The sequence below is a fragment of the Phocoena phocoena genome, chromosome 19, assembly GCF_963924675.1.
Source record: "Phocoena phocoena chromosome 19, mPhoPho1.1, whole genome shotgun sequence".
Taxonomy (NCBI): Eukaryota; Metazoa; Chordata; class Mammalia; order Artiodactyla; family Phocoenidae; genus Phocoena; species Phocoena phocoena.
This window is the reverse complement of record NC_089237.1, coordinates 15,077,484-15,096,604: the sequence shown is the minus strand read 5'-3', so window position 1 is coordinate 15,096,604 and position 19,121 is coordinate 15,077,484. Positions and strand designations below refer to the sequence as shown.

General features: G+C 36.0%; 2 protein-coding genes across 5 annotated transcripts in view; both read left to right on the top strand.

Moving 5' to 3' along the window:
• TANC2 (tetratricopeptide repeat, ankyrin repeat and coiled-coil containing 2) overlaps positions 1–19,121 on the top strand; it is a 324,057-nt gene that overhangs the window by 162,953 nt on the left and 141,983 nt on the right. For all 3 annotated transcript variants that reach the window (XM_065896563.1, XM_065896562.1, XM_065896561.1), the window contains 2 exons: positions 6,739–6,887; positions 16,100–16,286. In XM_065896563.1, the coding sequence (XP_065752635.1) occupies positions 6,739–6,887; positions 16,100–16,286 (336 nt within the window). The remainder of the gene's footprint in view (positions 1–6,738; positions 6,888–16,099; positions 16,287–19,121) is intronic.
• On the top strand, positions 3,712–4,056 carry LOC136138827 (large ribosomal subunit protein P1-like). 2 transcript variants are annotated; one of them, XM_065897680.1, is made up of 2 exons: positions 3,712–3,782; positions 3,858–4,056. In XM_065897680.1, exons 1-2 carry the CDS (start codon positions 3,712–3,714, stop codon positions 4,054–4,056), a joined length of 270 nt encoding a protein of 89 aa, XP_065753752.1. The 2 variants fall into 2 exon arrangements, with proteins under 2 accessions (XP_065753752.1, XP_065753751.1); XM_065897679.1 differs by having other exon boundaries at positions 3,712–4,056.

Below are 19,121 nucleotides of genomic sequence, written 5' to 3'. Positions count from 1 at the left end.
TGTTGTGTATCATACTCCAAATTCATCATTATTAAAGGAGTCACAGTAGAATCCCACTCAAGAAAAGTACTGTCTTTGTTTAGGGACATACCTTAATTGGGCGTGTTTGGTTATGAAGATGACACCTTCTTCACATCGCCTGGATGGTCATGGATGAGACAGAAAAGATAGGTAAAATATTTGGTATGAGGATTTAAGAGGAATTTTGAGAGTTTTGAACAAATACCCTGGGCAGAGGGGAGGTAGGAAGTGATGCCCAGCAAAATGGTGAGAGACTGGAATCAAGGATGACAGTAGAGCTTAGGGGTTAAGAGCCTGAGTTCTAGATCCAGATTTCCTGGATCAGCTACTTATTAGCTTATGAATTTGGGTAAGTTACTCATCCCTCTGTGCTTTACTTTCTTTATTCATAAAAAGGGGATATATGTGCCTACCTCATAGGGTGGTTATGATCATTAAAAGAGTTAATGTATATAAAGTACTTAGAAACAGTACCTGGCATATAATTAATCCCCATATGTGCTAGCTGTTATTATAATTAATAAAAGATAATCTGAAAATTTGAGATATATCATATTTTTTAGTTTCATTTAATTGTTCTGTGCCATGACATAATCCCCCACCCTTAACAAACACGCTGTAGCCCCAGTAAAGTCCTGTCCACACACCACCATAAGACTAAGGTTCATTGAAGACTGAAAAGATTACAGCAGAATCTAGTAGTGCAGAAAACAGACCCTACACTCAGGAAAGAAATAGCCCAAAGACTAAAAATTCATTGTAAGTTAGAAATTGAAGTAATTTTAAGAATCCATGGAAGTAACAGGTTGGACACTGCTTTTCCTACTGACTGTGTGGTAAGAGTTCATCCAATTTGACAGATTTTAAAGGATAAGGTGATTCTAGCTGTTTCAGGGTTTCTCAACCTCAATACTGTTTAATGACTTTCGGGGCTAGATAATCCTTTATTGTGGAGAGCTGTCTTGTGTATTGTAGGTTGTTTGGGAGAGTCCCTGGCCTCTACCTACTAGATGCCAGTAGCAGCACCGCTCCCTGCAGTGTGACAACCAGAAATATCTCCACTCATTGCCAAACGTTCCCTGGGGTGGCAAAATTGTCACCAGTTGAGAACTGCTAAGTTATTTAAAAGAAACTTCCCTGCATAGAGTTTTTTCCTCAAGTTCCAAACATTCACAAACAGAGAATAAAATAATGCACCACTATGTAGTCATTTCCTAGCTTCAATAATTTTGACAACTTTGTTTTATCTATATCTTCTCCATTTTTTTCTGTAGTAATTTCAGCAAAACCTGGTCATTATATCATTTCTCCCATAAATACTTTAATGTATATAAAGTATATGAGCTTGTGGACTTCTTAAAAATAATAAATATTAGTATCTTTTTAAGAAACTAATATTTAGGGGAAAAAAAAGCACTTAAGAGAAATAGAGTGATATAATAAGACTAAGAGTAACATGAGTATAAGAGCCTAGAAGAAAAAGGAAGAGTTTGGTTTCTTTTCCCCTAGCCTCTTTCTTAAGTGAGTAACATTTGGACTTTTGCAAATAATGCATGAAATAATAATATAATTATAGCCTCTTGCCTACCATTTGTATATAGTGTAGTAGTATGTTGTGAAATTTAAAGAGGTCAGGGACTTTTACATTTTATTATAGATGTCTTCAGAATTACATTTAGCATTTTAACCTGAAACTGTTTACTTCAAATTTCATATGCTATAAATATTCTTGTTATCATAGTAGACTTTGATAAATTTTAATAATATTAAATAGTTGACTCAGTAGTTTAGAAATTCTACACACTGTGGTAACGAAATGAAAAATTCTTCATAGCAAGGGTTTAAAGGTGGAAATTTGCTTGAATGACGGATAGGGGATTTGTGTGTTTTTAATTGAAGTATAGTTGATTTACAGTCTTGTGTAAGCTTCAGGTGTACAGCATAATGGTTCAGTATTTTTGCAGATTATATTCCATTATAGATTATTACAAGATAATGGATATAATTCCCTGTGCTATATAGTATACCCTTGGTGCTCATCTACTTATATATAGTAGTTTGTATCTGTTAATCTCATACCCCTAATTTGTCCCTCCACCCTTCCCTCTCCCCTTTGGTAACCACAGGTTTGTTTTCTATCTCTGTAACTCTGTTTCTGTTTTGTATATACATTCATTTGTATTATTTTTTAGATTTAGGGTACTTGTTTTGAAGATGCATTTGCATGCATTTGTAACACAGCTTTTTCCTGAGATTTTATATTAGAATATCATAGTTGGGCAGAGGTAGAGAGATAAGGAACTGCCTATAATGTTGGACATTATAGAGGTAATAAAGCCCCTGGGATATCTTTCTGGTCTGTGGAAGAGAAATCCGTTTTTGTTGCCTCTTGCAGAGAAGTAGGGAAGGGAATATAGATCCTGTTTTTCTACTCTGGCATAATTTCAATGAGAATTCTTTTTTTTTTTTTTTAATGGGACTTTAACGCTGGTAGAATTAGGTTTGAATGCCAGTCCAGGCACTTTCTTTTTTAATTAATTTATTATTTATTTTGTCTGCATTGGGCCTTTGTTGCTGTGCATGGGCTTTCTCTAGTTGTGGCGAGCGGGGGCTACTCTTCATTGTGGTGCACGGGCTTCTCATTGTGGTGGCTTCTCTTGTTGCGGAGCACAGGCTCTAGGCGCGAGGGCTTCAGTAGTTGTGGCGCGTGGGCTCAGTAATTGTGGCTCATGGGCTCAGTAGTTGTGGCTCGCAGGTTCTAGAGCGCAGGCTCAGTAGTTGTGGTGTGCAAGCCTAGTTACTCCATGGCATCTGGGATCTTCCCAGACCAGGGCTTGAACCCATATCCCCTGCAGTGTCAGGCGGATTCTTAACCACTGTGCCACCAGGGAAGTCCTCAGTGAGAATTCTATATAGATTTTCCACAGATGGAGCACTTGAGTTCAATAATACTATACAAGGATACACCTGTAGTCCCTTCCTCTGACCTGCAGCTTGTGACTTTAGTAGAGAAGTTAAGATAAATGTTAAATTGAGTAATAAGAACATAAACCTCACTTTCTTGCCATTAGGAGTGATTTAATGTGTAATGCTGAATATCCTAAAAAATTAAGCTATTATATTTTAGCATCAAACCATATGATACTCTAGTTAATGCTTGCTATGGTGAAAGGACATATCTGACTCCAAAAAAAAAAAAAGATTTTTGTAATATCCTATATAGGATACGTGCTACTGTGGATTGTTAACAGGTTAGACTGAATGCATCTGAACATAAAACAAAATCTGAAAAAATGTTGAAATGAATCAAGTTAATGTAAAGAGATATTATTCAGTTTAGGTAAATTAGTTCTGTCTCACATTTAAAATAGATCATCTTGAGTTCCCTGGCTATTTTTTATGTCTATAAATTTCTATAAATTCTCTATTTGGAAATAAATTGAGCCCAAGGAAAGACCTCATACTGACATTATTCAGCATCCCTCAGTGAAAAGGTTTGAAAAAGAATAATTCCTGTAGTTGGTAACCACTGAAAAATAGCCTAAATAGAAAAAAAAGTACGCTTTCCTCAGCTGCCGCTAAGGTGCTCGGTCCTTCTGAGGAAGCTGAGGCCGCATTGGGGTGTAGGCCCTCACTTCATCTGGCGACTGCACCATGCCCGGCAGCCCCTGCCTAGCACTCGCCCGCACCATGGCCTCCGACTCAGCGCTCACCTGCATCTACTCAGCCCTCATCCTGTCCGACAGTGAGGTGACAGTCACCGAGGATAAGATCAATGCCCTCATTGAAGCAGCCAGTGTAAATGTTGAACTTTTCTGGCCAGGCTTGTTTGCAAAGGCTTTGGCCAGTGTCAACATCGGGAGCCTCATCTGCAATGTGGGGGCAGGTGGACCTGCCCCAGCATCTGGGGCTGCACCGGCAGGAGGTCCTGCCCCCTCCACCACTGCTGCCCCAGCTGAGGAGAAGAAAGTGGAAGCAAAGAAAGAAGAATCTGAAGAGTCTGATGATGACATGGGCTTTGGTCTTTTTGACTAAACCTCTTTAACACGTTAAATAAATAGCTGAGCTCTTAAAAAAGAAAAAAGAAAATTGCGTTAAAAGCTAATTGTATGGGAAGAGTGTAGCAGTCAGGAAGCACAGGATTAAAATGAATGCCAGAGATCAGGAATTTTAGGGGTCTAAATTCCAGGGCAAAAAAATGAACCTGAATGGGGTTTCTTTTTGGAGTGATGAAAGTATTCTGGAATTAGAAAGTGGTGATGGTTCCATAAACTTATGAAGAGACTAAAGCCATTGAGCTGTATACTTTAAGAGGATAGAGTTTATGGTATATGAATTATTTTGAAAAAATGACCCTGACTGTGGGGGAAATGATAGCTCAAGGCCATCTGGCATAGGGTAGGAACCCAACCAGGGTGAGTAGTGCACCTGTGTGCAGGGTGGCAGTGAGCAGCGGTGAGGTTTGTTACGTGTAGGGGGATAGATTACATAAGTATAGTATTAAATAAAACAAGAACCAGATTTTTCACTATTGGAGAACAGAGTTACAACTTTGGAAAGGAAGAAGTCTAGAATTAACCCTATGGTATTGAATTGGAATTGGAGCATCTTTGTGAACATTTAGAGTGTATGTTTGTATATGGATTTACAAATAAAAATGAATATAGAGTTGTGTGTATATGTATATAAGTGTATGAGCATACTGCCTAACTCTGTCGACGGAGTGGACCTGGGGGGCAGTGACATCCTGATAGCAATGAGCATACCTGATATTCTAAATACCTTTCCCCACTAAAAAAAAAAAACAAAAAAAACCAACTCTTCTTGGGAAAAGGACTGATTCTAGGGCTAGGGCAGGGAAAGTACAAGATGAGCCCGGAACATCTGATGCCAGAAAGCAAAGAAGTGCTCAGAAAATGACAGGGATATATCAGAAGGTTACAGGAGCCAAATCGAAAGGGCTTACGTGGCCAACTTTGGGACAATTTGAGCATCAAAATAAATAATAATAGTAACAGGTTATAACTCATTGAGTAAGAATGGAGTCTTTGAGTTCAGATAGGTAGGTAGATAGGTAAAGGAAAAGAAACTAAACTATAGAAGAGTGATGGATTTAGAAAATATCACTGTTTGGCAAGCATGATAGTAATTCTACCAAGAAACATTAATGGATGCTAAAAGTAGTGGGCAAAAGTTTATTGAGGAGAGATTCAGACTGCTACTTGTACACCAATGTTCATACTATCATTATTCATAATATCTAATAGATGGAAACAGCTCAAGTGTCCAACTTGATGGACAGATGAATAGATAAACTAAATGTGGTATGTACATAAAATGGAGTCAGTCATAAAAAGGAGTGAAATTCTGATGCATGATCTAACATGGGATGAACCTTGAAAATTTGCAAAGTGAGATAAGTTAGACATAAAAGGACAAATACTGTGTGATTCCACTTATATGGGGTACCTAGAATAAGTAAATTCATAGAGACAGAAAGTAGAATAGAGGTTGCTAGGGCTAGTAAGAGGGGAGATTGGGGAGTTTTATTTAGTGGATACAGAGTTTCTCTGGGGGATGATTAAAAAGTTCTGAAAATGGAGATGGTTGCACAACATTGTGAACGTACTTAATGCCACTGAATTGTACACTTAAAAATGGTTAAAATGGCAAATTTTGTTACGTGTATTTTTATCACAAAAATTTTTTTTAATTTAAAAGTTTGTTGAAGAATGGGATACTTACATACTTTCAAAGTATCCCCCCGTTACATACTTATTAATTACAAAGAGAAAGAGTATAATTTTAGAGTGGAAATATCTGGCAAACACTGCCATAACCAAGTGATCAAAGTTAACACAGCATTGCTTTTGCAGTAGTTCTGCCAAAAATGCATAACCTGAATTAAGTCATGAGATAACTTCAAATTGAGGGACACTGTGCAAAATAGCTGGCCTGTAAGCTTCAAAAGTGTCAAGATCATGAAAGTTAAGATGAGACTGAGGAACTGTTCGAGATTAAAGGAGTCAAAGAGAACTAAGAACTCAGTGCAGTTGCTTAATCCTGAATTGGATCTTTTTGCTAGAAATGACATTACTGGATAAATATCAAAACTTAAATGGGGTCTGTGGATGAGATCATAATAATGTAAAATGTTAGGTTCCTGATTTCTCTGCTAGTACTGTGGTTATGTAAGAGAATTGCTTGTTTATAGGAAATGCATACTGTCTGCACATGATGGGATATCATGTCTATATTTTCAAATGGTTAAGGAAAAAAATGTTCTTTGTACTATTCTTGAAACTTTTTTGTAAGTTTGAACTGATTTTAAAATAAAAAAGGATATTTACACGAACTGTAAGGAAAAAAAAAGATAAAAGAACCTGAATGAAGGTGGTAATTATGGCCAGGACTAGATCCCAAGACTAGGACTTGTATTGGAAGGCTAACTGCCAAAGAAATGGGAAACTTCTATTCAATGAGTTACTAAAACATTCTCTCAAAGTCAAGGGTCTCAAGTAAATATATTGAGGATTCTGAGTAGACTATCAATTATAATATGTAACAGTGGAAAATTCAGCTTCTAGTCAAGGACCTAGTAATTTTGCATTTAGAATGTGAAAACAAAGGAAATGACCAAACTGAATGTAAAAATAGTTGCAAAACTGGCCATTTTATTTTGATAGATTCAGGTGTTTCAATGTCTTCCTGTTATAGGTGATGCTGAACAAGAACTTGGTCCCCCTCCATCTGTAGATGAGGCAGCAAACACACTCATGACTCGTCTGGGTTTCCTCCTTGGAGAGAAAGTCACGGAAGTTCAGCCAGGTGACCAATACAACATGGAAGTACAGGATGAAAATCAGGTAAACTGCTTCCTATCAACTTAGTGAAACATGGGATGAAACAGCCTATTATAACCAGGAAAGGAAAAATGTTGCAGGGTGTCAGTGTTCTGAGAAGAATAATCCCAAGTATAGAGTGCCTTTTGAGGCCTGGAGATATAACTTAATTTTCCATAATCACTATATTTCTTCAGTTTATAGAATGTCTTTTAGTTTCCTTCTTAAGTTTAAAAAGCCACTTTAAGGTTTTGACTTATTTATTGAATGAATGAGGAAATAAATAAGTAAATAAGCCAACAAACAAAATAGACATATATATGAGCACCGCCCCCCCAAATTGCAGAATACATATTGTTTTCAGGTACACATGGATTATTTGCCAAATTGACAATATGCTGATCCATTGAACAGATCTCAACAAATGTCAAAAGATTTCAACTACTGTGACCATAGTAGAATTAATCAATTATAAAATAACATAGAAAATGATAGCTAAAAGATAACTCAGAAAATCAAAATCCCCAAGTGTTGGGATATTAATATACTCCTAAGTAGCCTTTAAGTCAGAAAATCACAAGAAATTGGAAAATATTTTAAACGGAAATAATAAAAAATGAAATATAATAAAACTTGTAGTATATAAAATATGCTTTAAAAAACTTTAGTTTTGGATACATATATTAGAAAAGCAGAAAATCCAAAAAATTAATGATCTAGATATTTATCTCAGAAAGTTAAAAATATTAGCAATTGGAAAAAATTATTATTTCATAGACATTTTTCTTTTGTCTATTCCGTTCTTTTCAGTTAAAATGTAGCAAAAGAAGTATTAGACTCAGATTCATTTATGCGGTCTTAATCTTTAAAACGAACGTCCGGTAGTGAACCATTTTACTCAGAAGATGACAAATTCAATTCAAATTGCGTATTCTCAGTAATGTTGGTGAAGATTCTATGTCGTATGTTAGCTTCACCATAAAGTGTACAAGGATTATTTGAATATATTTGTCGATCATGTGGTTAATGCTCAGATGTTCCAGAGCTCTCTCCTCAGACTTTTCCTTTCTTTATATTCTCACTCCTAAGGTCATTGGTTTTGCTGGCTGCACATTCTGATCATGTGGGCAGTTTCTGTAAAATTCAAATACCTGGAGATTCTAATCAGATTGAAACTCTTCCATTCTTATGTCTTTAAATACTGTCTTAACTCCTAAACTGTCTCTAGCCCTGCCTTTCCCCTTAACTCTAGATCTGTATTTTTAGCTGCCTACACTACCTTTTCTACCTATGTGTCCAAGGTACATCTCAAATTTAACATGTCATAAAACTGAACTCTTGCATTTTTCCCCAGAACCTGCTCCTTCTACTGAGTTTCCTGTCTGAATAGGTGGCATCACCTACAGGCATAAGACAAAAGCACTGGAGTCATTCTTGGCTTTACTCTGTCACACTCTACATTCACTCTTTCAGCAAATTATGTAGGCTTTGTCTTCAGAATGTATGCTAAATCTGATCCCTTTTCATTACTTCCACTGGTACACCTAAATCCAGGTCACTGTCATCTCTTGCCTGGGCTAGTGCAATAGCTCCTAGAATGTAAGGCTAGAAGGCTGGAACTTTTGCCTGTTCTATTTACGACTGTATCCTCTGCACCTAGAACAATGTCTACTATTAGTAGGTGCTCAATAAATATTTACTGTCTGAATAAATGGCCTCCTAATAGGGCTCTGCTTCCACTCTTGCCCCCTGTAGTCTGTTTACACAGAAGCCAGCGTGATCCTTGAAAATGTGAACCTGGTCCTTTGACTTCTCTTCTCTCGATCTCCCACTGTATTCCCCCACATTTAACATTAAATCTGAAATCTTTACCATGACCAGCAAGGGGCTACCTGATCTGACCCCTCGCTGCCTCTCCTACATCATTTCCTACCCCTCTCCCTTTCACCTGCAGCTCGCCAGCAACACTGGCCTTCCTGTCATTCCTCAAACACATAAAACATTCATTTATACTGGAATGTTCTTCCCACATAACTCACTTCCTTACTTTATCCGGTGCTCTGCTCAAATGTTACCTCCTCCGAGAGGCCTCTTCCTTAATTACTTTATCTAATAGTACCTGCCCATCACTGTATCCCCTTATCCTGGTACTTTATTTTTTTATAGCTCTTATTAATTTATTACATTATATATTTAGTTGTGGGGGAGTTGTGTATATCATACAAGAATGTAAGCTTCATGGTGATAGGGATTTTTTTAAACTAATTTACATTGTAACTATGTCAGTATGCTGTGATCTGTGAATAAAAAATAGAAATGATACATGTTGAGAGCCTCATTTAAATTGGTATAAATAAAACATCTATTTTACTTTTTATCTCTTTATATTCACAGCAGGTTAAAATATGACTGTTCTAATAATGACCAAGAAACATGACATTACAATCTGAGAATTTGCCAAGGACCCTGTGTTTCTAAAAAGCTACATTTCTTGAGGTGCTAAAATTTATATTTGGTTGCTTTTGAGATGCTTCATGTCACAGCCTGTTGCAGTAATTTCTAAATGAAGTCACATGACTTGTGACTTCATTTAGAAATCAGGTAACCCCTTCCTGGTCATGGTAAATAAAGATTTCAGGTTAAAGCGTGCTTTGTGCATTTACTGAATAAATTCGTCATAAAATAAGTAAATGAGTAGTATCATTGATTTAATGTAATTAAAGTGATATAGTATAACAGAAAAGTCACTGAACCAGGAGGTAGAAGATGTGTAGGGTTCATTTATATTTCAATTTTCAGGTAAAGAAAAATGGAAGCACACTGCCAGAAAGTGATGGACTAGTATTCAAATCCAGGCAGTCTGCTTTTACAACTTATGTTCTTAATAGCTACACCATACTGGTCCAGTATAGCATAAAATAATGACAGGATTGTTGTGAAGATCAAGTTAAATCATGAATATGAAATCACTTTGTAAGCTGTAAAGTGTCATATAAACAAAAGATATATATGCAATATAATTAGTATGTAAATGTATGCAGGAACTGTATGATTTGGGGGAAATTGCTTCATAGCTTGCATACTTAGGGTAGTTTCATTTTCACATTTCTTAAATGGGGAAATAATATTTATTATGCCTCATACTTGGTTGATAAGGAGATAACGAAGTATCAATTATAACATTTAAAAATTTTTAACTACGAAACATTGAACAAATGTAAAATATTAATAATGAAGCTACATGATAGCCCTCTTGGAATATAATATACCATGAAACTATCTTGGAACCACAGAAGAAAGTGGCTGAATTGACCATTGGAATTTCTAGTCTTAGGAAAATTATTAAGAACTAGGAGGTCATGTTCACTTAGTGACTTTCTTCTGTACTAAACAACATACTGACAAAGATAGATTGCTTTGTTTAGAAAGACCCTATATAGTAATGGCGTCCTCAGAATAGTGCTAGTAATGACAAAATCCAGCACAGGCAAGTCAGCATATATCATTTTTTTGCAAAGGACAACATATTGAAAGTGATATTCAACTGATCACTGTATTTTCTTCTCTCAGTGGTGTATTAGGATGTACCTTATAAATTCCATCATTAGATTCTTCCCTTGGGTATTTGTAGAACCTTGAAGAGATCCGATTGAGAGTTTGGGATCCTTCTGGAGACCACTAAAAGATCAATGGGAAAGCCACTGAAAGGTTTTAGAAGCGGAGCGGCTTAATTAGATGTCCATTTTAGCCTGCAGTATGGAGAGTAGATAATGTTGTCTTTCTGTGCCCAGAAGAGATTTCTATGTCTCATTAACTAGCCTCCTTAAATAAATATAAGGCTTGCCTTTTAATTCACAAGCCATGAACACTTTTCTGCTTTCTAAATGGCTTGATCTTTAAGCTTTGCTTTTACAGTTAAAGCTTTTAAAGCATAGTCTGTGGTAAATGCTTTATTTTCCAGAAAATAACTTGTAGTAAAAATTATGTGTCATTTGAGCCTAACCTCCACATTGGCTATATTATGCATATAATACAGTTTCCTTTCTCAAAGAACCGACTGAGAATCTTGTCTAAAAATGGAAATTAGTTGCTCTAGAGGTAATAGATTTATACCCAAATTAAACTTTTTCAACATGGAATGACTATATAGTATAGATATAGCTAATGTAGAAGACTCTAATACAGTTCTATTAGAGTACCCACATATTTCTTAAACTGAGAATGAGGCAGTTAAAAATTGCCATGCCAAATTCTAACTAGGAAGGATTCTAAGTCAGTAAGACTGGGGTGGGGTTCAGTATCTGTCAGTTTTATAGGGGAACTTGTTTTTTACATTCCACAGGAAATTCTACTGCAAGCCCAGTTTTTAAAAAATTCATTGCTCTGGTAGACCAACATCATTTTATAGAAATAGAGGAAATTACAAAGAAATTGAAACTCCTCCCTCTTCTGGAGAAAAATTATATAGAAGAGAAATGGCATAGATTTGAGGGCTTATTGTGTTGTTAAGAAAAATCAGTTTCTAATATTATTCATATGATTGAAAAGATTTACTTGGTTGCAGGGTTCTGAGAATGTCACTTATGCTTGGTTGAGTTGAATGTATCTTTTATGACCTGGTTATAGCATTTAAATTAAAATCAAAACCTGGATTCAACACAGATAATTAAATATAAGAGATTGCATCTGGAAATCATTTGGGGACGAGTCAAAGAGCCTTAATATTCTCATATTCAGTGATCAGCATATTTTCCAGTCAAGTTATAAAATGTAAATCTTCAATTTTAGCAGAGAGATTATGAATAGATTCTGTATGTAAAGCTGAAATGCTTTTTTTTTTAATTTAACATTTAAAGATGTTAAATTTATCATTAATACTCCAAGTAATTTTGCCACTGATCAAGTACTGTTTTGAAAAGGATAACATTTTTTTTTAAACATCATTATTGGAGTATAATTGCTTTACAGTGGTGTCTTAGTTTCTGCTTTATAACAAAGTGAATCAGTTATACATATACATATATCCCCATATCCCCTCCCTCTTGCGTCTCCCTCCCACCCTCCCTATCCCACCCCTTTAGGGGGTCACAAAGCACTGAGCTGATCTCCCTGTGCTGTGCAGCTGCTTCCCACTAGCCATCTATTTTACATTTGGTAGTGTATATATGTCCATGCCACTCTGTCACTTCATCCCAGTTTACCCTTCCCCCTCCCCGTGTCCTCAAATCCATTCTCTACATCTGCGTCTTTATTCCCGTCCTGCCCCTAGGTTTTTCAGAACCTTTTTTTTTTATTATTCCATATATGTGTGTTAGCATACGGTATTTGTTTTTCTCTTTCTGACTTACTTCGCTCTGTATGACAGACTCTAGGTCCATCCACCTCACTACAAATAACTCAGTTTCGTTTCTTTTTATGGCTGAGTAATATTCCATTGTATATATGTGCCACATCTTCCTTATCCATTCATCTGTTGATGGACACTTAGGTTGCTTCCATGTCCTGGCTATTGTAAATAGTGCTGCAATGAACACTGTGGTACATGACTCTATTTGAATTATGGTTTCCTCAGGGTATATGCCCAGTAGTGGGATTGCTGGGTCGTATGGTAGTTCTATTTTTAGTTTTATAAGGAACCTCCATACTGCTCTCCATAGCGGCTGTTATCAATTTACATTCCCACCAACAGTGCAAGAGGGTTCCCTTTTCTCCACACCCTCTCCAGCATTTATTGTTTGTAGATTTTTTGATGATGGCCATTCTGACTGGTGTGAGGTGATAACCTCATTGTAGTTTTATTATTTTTTTTAACATCTTTATTGGAGTATAATTGCTTTACAATGGTGTGTTAGTTTCTGCTTTATAACAAAATGAATCAGTTACATATATACATATGTATACATATATCTCTTCCCTCTTGTGTCTCCCTCCCTCCCACCCTCCCTATCCCACCCCTCCAGGCGATCACAAAGCACCGAACTAATCTCCCTGTGCTATGCGGCTGCTTCCCACTAGCTATCTACCTTACGTTTGATAGTGTATGTATGTCCATGCCACTCTCACTTTGTCACAGCTTACCCTTCCCCCTCCCCATATCCTCAAGTCCATTCTCTGGTAGGTCTGTATCTTTATCCCTGTCTTACCCCTAGGTTCTTCATGACATTTTTTTTTCTTAGATTCCATATATATGTGTTAGCATACGGTATTTGTCTTTCTCTTTCTGACTTACTTCACTCTGTATGACAGACTCTAGGTCTATCCACCTCATTACAAATAGCTCAATTTCATTTCTTTTTATGGCTGAGTAATATTCCATTGTATATATGTGCCACATCTTCTTTATCCATTCATCCAATGATGGACACTTAGGTTGTTTCCATCTCCGGGCTATTGTAAATAGAGCTGCAGTGAACATTTTGGTACATGACTCTTTTTGAATTATGGTTTTCTCAGGGTATATGCCCAGTAGTGGGATTGCTGGGTCATATGGTAGTTCTATTTTTAGTTTTATAAGGAACCTCCATACTGTTCTCCACAGTGGCTGTATCAATGTACATTCCCACCAACAGTGCAAGAGGGTTCCCTTTTCTCCACATCCTCTCCAGCATTTATTGTTTGTAGATTTTTTGATGATGGCCATTGTGACTGGTGTGAGATGATATCTCATTGTAGTTTTGATTTGCATTTCTCTACTGATTAGTGACGTTGAGCATCCTTTTATGTGTTTGTTGGCAATCTGTATATCTTCTTTGGAGAGATGTCTATTTGGGTCTTCTGCGCATTTTTGGATTGGGTTGTTTGTTTTTTGGATATTGAGCTGCATGAGCTGCTTGTATATTTTGGAGATTAATCCTTTGTCAGTTGCTTCGTTTGCAAATATTTTCTTCCATTCTGAGGATTGTCTTTTCTTCTTGTTTATGGTTTCCTTTGCTGTGCAACAGCTTTTAAGTTTCATTAGGTCCCATTTGTTTATTTTTGTTTTTATTTCGCTTGCTCTAGGAGGTGGGTCAGAAAGGATCTTGCTGTGATTTATGTCATAGAGTGTTCTGCCTATGTTTTCCTCTGAGAGTTTGATGGTGTCTGGCCTTACATTTAGGTCTTTAATCCATTTTGAGTTTATTTTTGTGTATGGTGTTAGGGAGTGTTCTAATTTCATTCTTTTTCATGGAGCTGTCCAGTTTTCCCAGCACCACTTATTGAAGAGGCTGTCTTTTCTCCACTGTATATTCTTGCCTCCTTTATGAAAAATAAAGTGACCAAATGTGTGTGGGTTTACCTCTGGGCTTTCTGTCCTGTTCCATTGATCTATATTTCGGTTTTTGTGCCAGTACCATTACTGTCTTGCTGACTGTAGCTTTGTAGTATAGTCTGAAGTCAGGGAGCCTGATTCCTCCACCTTCATTTTTCTTTCTCAAGATTGCTTTGCCTCTTTGGGGTCTTTGGTGTTTCCACACAAATTGTGAATTTTTTTATTCTAGCTCTGTGAAAAATGCAGTTGGTAGTTTGATAGGGATTGTACTGAATCTGTAGAATGCTTTGGGTAGTAGAATCATTTTCACAGTGTTGATTCTTCCAATCCAAGAACATGGTATATCTCTCCATCTGTTTGTATCATCTTTAATTTCTTTCATCAGTGTCTTATAGCTTTCTGCATACAGCTCTTTTGTCTCCTTAGGTAGGTTTATTCCTAGATATTTTATTCTTTTTGTTGCAGTGGTAAATGGGAGTGTTTCTTTAATATCTCTTTCAGATTTTTCATCATTAGTGTATAGGAATGCAAGAGATTTCTGTGCATTAATTTTGTATCCTGGCACTCTACGAAATTCATTGATTAGCTCTAGTAGTTTTCTGATGGCATCTTTAGGATTCTCTACGTATAGTATCATGTCATCTGCAAACAGTGACAGCTTTACTTCTTCTTTTCCGATTTGGATTCCTTTTATTTCCTTTTCTTCTCTGATTGCTGTGGCTAAAACTTCCAAAACTATGTTGAATAAGAGTGGTGAGAGTGGACAACCTTGTCTTGTTCCTGATCTTAGTGGAAATAGTTTCAGTTTTCCACCATTGAGAACGATGTTTGCTGTGGGTTTGTCATATATGGCCTTTATTATGTTGAGGTAAGTTCCCTCTATGCCTACTTTCTGGAGGTTTTTTTATCATAAATGGTGTTCAATTTTGTCGAATGCTTTTTTGGCATCTATTCAGATGATCATATGGTTTTTCTCCTTCAATTTGTTAATATGGTTTATCACATTGATTGATTTGCATATATTGAAGAATCCTTGCATTCCTGGGATACACCCCACTTGATCACGGTGTATGATCCTTTTAATGTGCTGTTGGATTCTGTTTGCTAGTATTTTGTTGAGGGTTTTTGCATCTATGTTCATCAGTGATATTGGCCTGTAGTTTTCTTTCTTTGTGACATCTCTGTCTGGTTTTGGTATCAGGGTAGGATAACATTTCTTGAGTGTTTGAAAAAACATAGACTTTCATTCATTATTTCATTAATTTATTTGGGTAGAAAGAGCTAAAGAAAAGCGAATTGTCATTAAATTAGGTAAACCAGAATATATTACCATCAGTATTCATTACTTCCCATCAAAAATGTGAAAAGGAGGTAACTTTAGGTGTAAGAATCACTCAGTGATCTCAGTCTTTAATCAGTTTCTACAGAGAAATTATTTCATTTTGTATTAAATTAATATTGTTTGATCTATTTTATTTGACAAACTTTTAGATAAGGCATTTTCCCTGCATTCATTTATTGCCTCTGAGCAACCACCTGTGTATCAAATAAAACACATTTATTTGCATTAAGAACTTTATTTTTATTTCTCCTTGGCTGCAGAGACATTTTTTTTCTATCCAAAGAAAATTATTAGCAAGAAAAAGTTCCAAGCCTTCAGAAAAATTTCGATTGAAAATAGCAAGAAAATTTTGTGATTAATAAATTCCTCTATTAGTTCATAGCAGTGATAAAGACTGCTTGTCACTGTGAGTTTCCTAGGCAGAAAAACAGGCCAGTCTCTGCTCATGTTAAATTTATCAAGTTTCACCTTAATTATAGAACACAGAATGCTTTATCCCGGAAGGCAAAAACAAACAGAAACTAATAGATGTAAAAGTTGTGCATGTGAATTTTTTTTTTCTTATCAAAGCATGTGTTTTACCATAAGATATATTTTACTTTAACAGCTGATCAGTTTATCTCATTTTTCATTTAAATTTTTCAGACCTCAGCAATCACCCAGAGGATAAGTCCCTGTTCCACCTTGACTAGCAGCACTGCCTCTCCACCAGCCAGCAGCCCCTGCTCTACTCTCCCGCAAGTCAGTACAAATGCAACTGCCAAGGATAGCAGCTATGGGGCTGTCACCAGTCCAACCTCCACCCTTGAAAGCAGAGATAGCGGTATCATTGGTAAGTTGGTTTTTATATTAATCATTAAAAAAGAAAGCATCTTATGTCTTTTTTTCTTTTTAAAATAATTATGCAAGCTCAAGGTTTTCAAAAATTCTGCTTTTGATTTACTGAGATGTATATATAAAATGTGTCCTTTTCTTTTTAATGATACAGGAGAGAGACATAAATGGTAAACAAAATGAGAGGTATCTCTCCCTGCTTAACCAGTCCTTTAAAGATATTATCTGATAAAAGAACGGATGAATAGAAAAAGTTCTACTTCTTCTTGTAAATTCACATGCATCATCTGTCTACCAACAGAAGTGGTTCAGAAAAAGTTTATCCCTCACTGAACTAGTAGTTTCTCGGTGGTTCTCAGTTCTTCGTATTATTGCCTGTTGTATACTTGTTAAGGGGAGTCAGTCACATGGAAGTGAGCAAAGTTTTGGGAAAAGAAGAATCTGAAGACAAAGAAATGCAAAGAGAAGAAAAGAAGACTGAGCACAGAATCTTAGGGCATGTTCAAATTGAGCAGGGGGTGAGAGGTGTGAGAATGAGCCAGTAGATACAGAAAAAGGGTAGTCAGACAGATAGGAGAAAAACTGGGGCAGTATAATGTTACCAGTGCCAAGGAAGATAAAAGTTTCAAGGAAGGGGTGAGGAGAGTCTGGTCAACAAATGACAGAAGCTGAAGAGACTAGGAAAGTGGAAATGATAAAGGAATAAAGACAATGAAATATTTTTTCCTCATTTGGCTTCCTTCTAAAGGTTATCAAATCAAAATATTTATTTGTTTAGATATTATTGCAGATATTTTAATGCCATGTCAACTAAGCATATCTCTAGTACTTAAATGAATATACATCAACATGTGAATTTATTTACTTTAAATAAATAATGAGTTGATAAAAAGAATATTTTTACAGCAAAGTTACAGGATACAAAATCAACATACAAAAACCAGTTGCGTTTCTATACCCTAACAATGGATAACCAAAAACAATAAAATTAAGAAAGCAATTACATTACAGTAGCATCAAAAAGAATAAAATACTTAGGAATAAATTTAACTAAGGAGGCAAAAGGCATGTACGCTAAACACCACAAAACATTGCTAAAGAAATTTTAAAAGACTTAAATAATTGGAAATATATCCTGTGTTCATGGATTGGAAGACTGATATTGTTAAAATAATATTTCTCAAAACAATCTGCAGAATCGTTGAAATCCCTATCATAATCCCAACAATGTTCTTTGCAGAAATAGAAACACCCATTCTAAAATTCCTGTGAAATCTCAAAGGACCCCAAATAATCAAAACAATTTTGAAAAAGGAGAACAGGGGAGGACTCATATTTCCTGATTTGAAAACTTATTATAAAGCTCCTAAAAGCAGGATTCATGTCTGATAATTTAATGTACCCTCAGTATGTAACATAATAATTTCTGATTTGTGCTTGCTTTATATGAGAAGTCATTATGAAGGTATTATCATTAAATAGCTAAATATTTTAACTAAATAAAATACATAGATAGATAAAATATGATGAAAATTGACCTCTTTTCCTAACCTCTGAAATAGTTTATAGAAAATTGGAATTACCTGTTTCTGGACTATTTAGTAGGACCTGCCATTAAAATATTTCAGACCTGTTATTTTCTTTATGTCAGTCTTTTAAACTACTATTTCAGTGTATTTAATACTATAGGACTTAAATTTTTTTCTTTTTCTTTCTGAATCTCTTTTCCTTAGTAATGGTTTTTCTTTCAAATTTATTTGCAAAAACTTGTCCAAAATATTCTCTTATAATGACATCACTACCTACCCAGGAGCCCAAGCTAGAAAGCCAAGAGGAGAGTCCTTCCCACCTTCCTTCCCCCTGTATTTCTCATCCCTGTATTGTTTTTTCATCTTTCCTAGCATTGCCTTGATAGTCCGCATTTATCTTAGACCTAGATTAATACAAATCTAACTGTTCTCTCTGCGTTTTTTGCCTTGTCCTAAGTCTGTTTCTCACACAGCCACCAAAGTGAATTAACTGAAAAACAATTACTGTTTTGATTCTGTTATCTATAAGATGTAGTGAACTACCTGAAAATCAAATCTGATCAGATCACTCCTTTGGCTCCCATTTACCTAGCAGATAAAGGCCAGGCTCTCCTGATCTGACCGCAGCCAGTTTCTCCAGCCTTCAAGCCCACTACTTTCGGCCTTGTATATATTATTCTGGCAACTTTAGATTTTGTTGTTACCTGACACATTCATTTTTTCATCTCTGTGCTTTTGCTCATATTGATCATTCTGCCTTGTAATCTCCTCTGTCCCTCTTAAATTTGACTAAGTCCTACATATTTTTTAAGATTCACCTTGAGTATTCTGTCACCACTACTACCACCACCTCTCTTCACTTCTCCACTCCACCTCCTATCCAATACATATTATTATTCCGTGTTCCCAGTAATACCTGTGCATATCTGTACCATTACATTTAACACATGGTATTATAATTACTTTTGGAGCTTGCTTTTCACCATTAGACTGTTTCTTGTTAGCCAAAATTGTGTCTTATTCATCCGTATCTGTAGCACCTAGTCCAGTGACTGACATATGGTAGCATAGTAGGTGCTCAAAGGAAAGAAAGCTTAAGTGTGGAAGGATAGGGGATAAAGGACTGACCTGGCACTTTACTTTTTTACAGGTGTTTAGAGTGTTTAGAGTGACCATTGGGTACAAGATGGAACTTTATTAAATTTTTAATAAATAATAGAGATTAGAATTCTCCATCGACTAATCTTATTTTCTTAAATTCTCTTTATGATTCATTTTGGCCCAGTGACTTTTATAATCCCAGC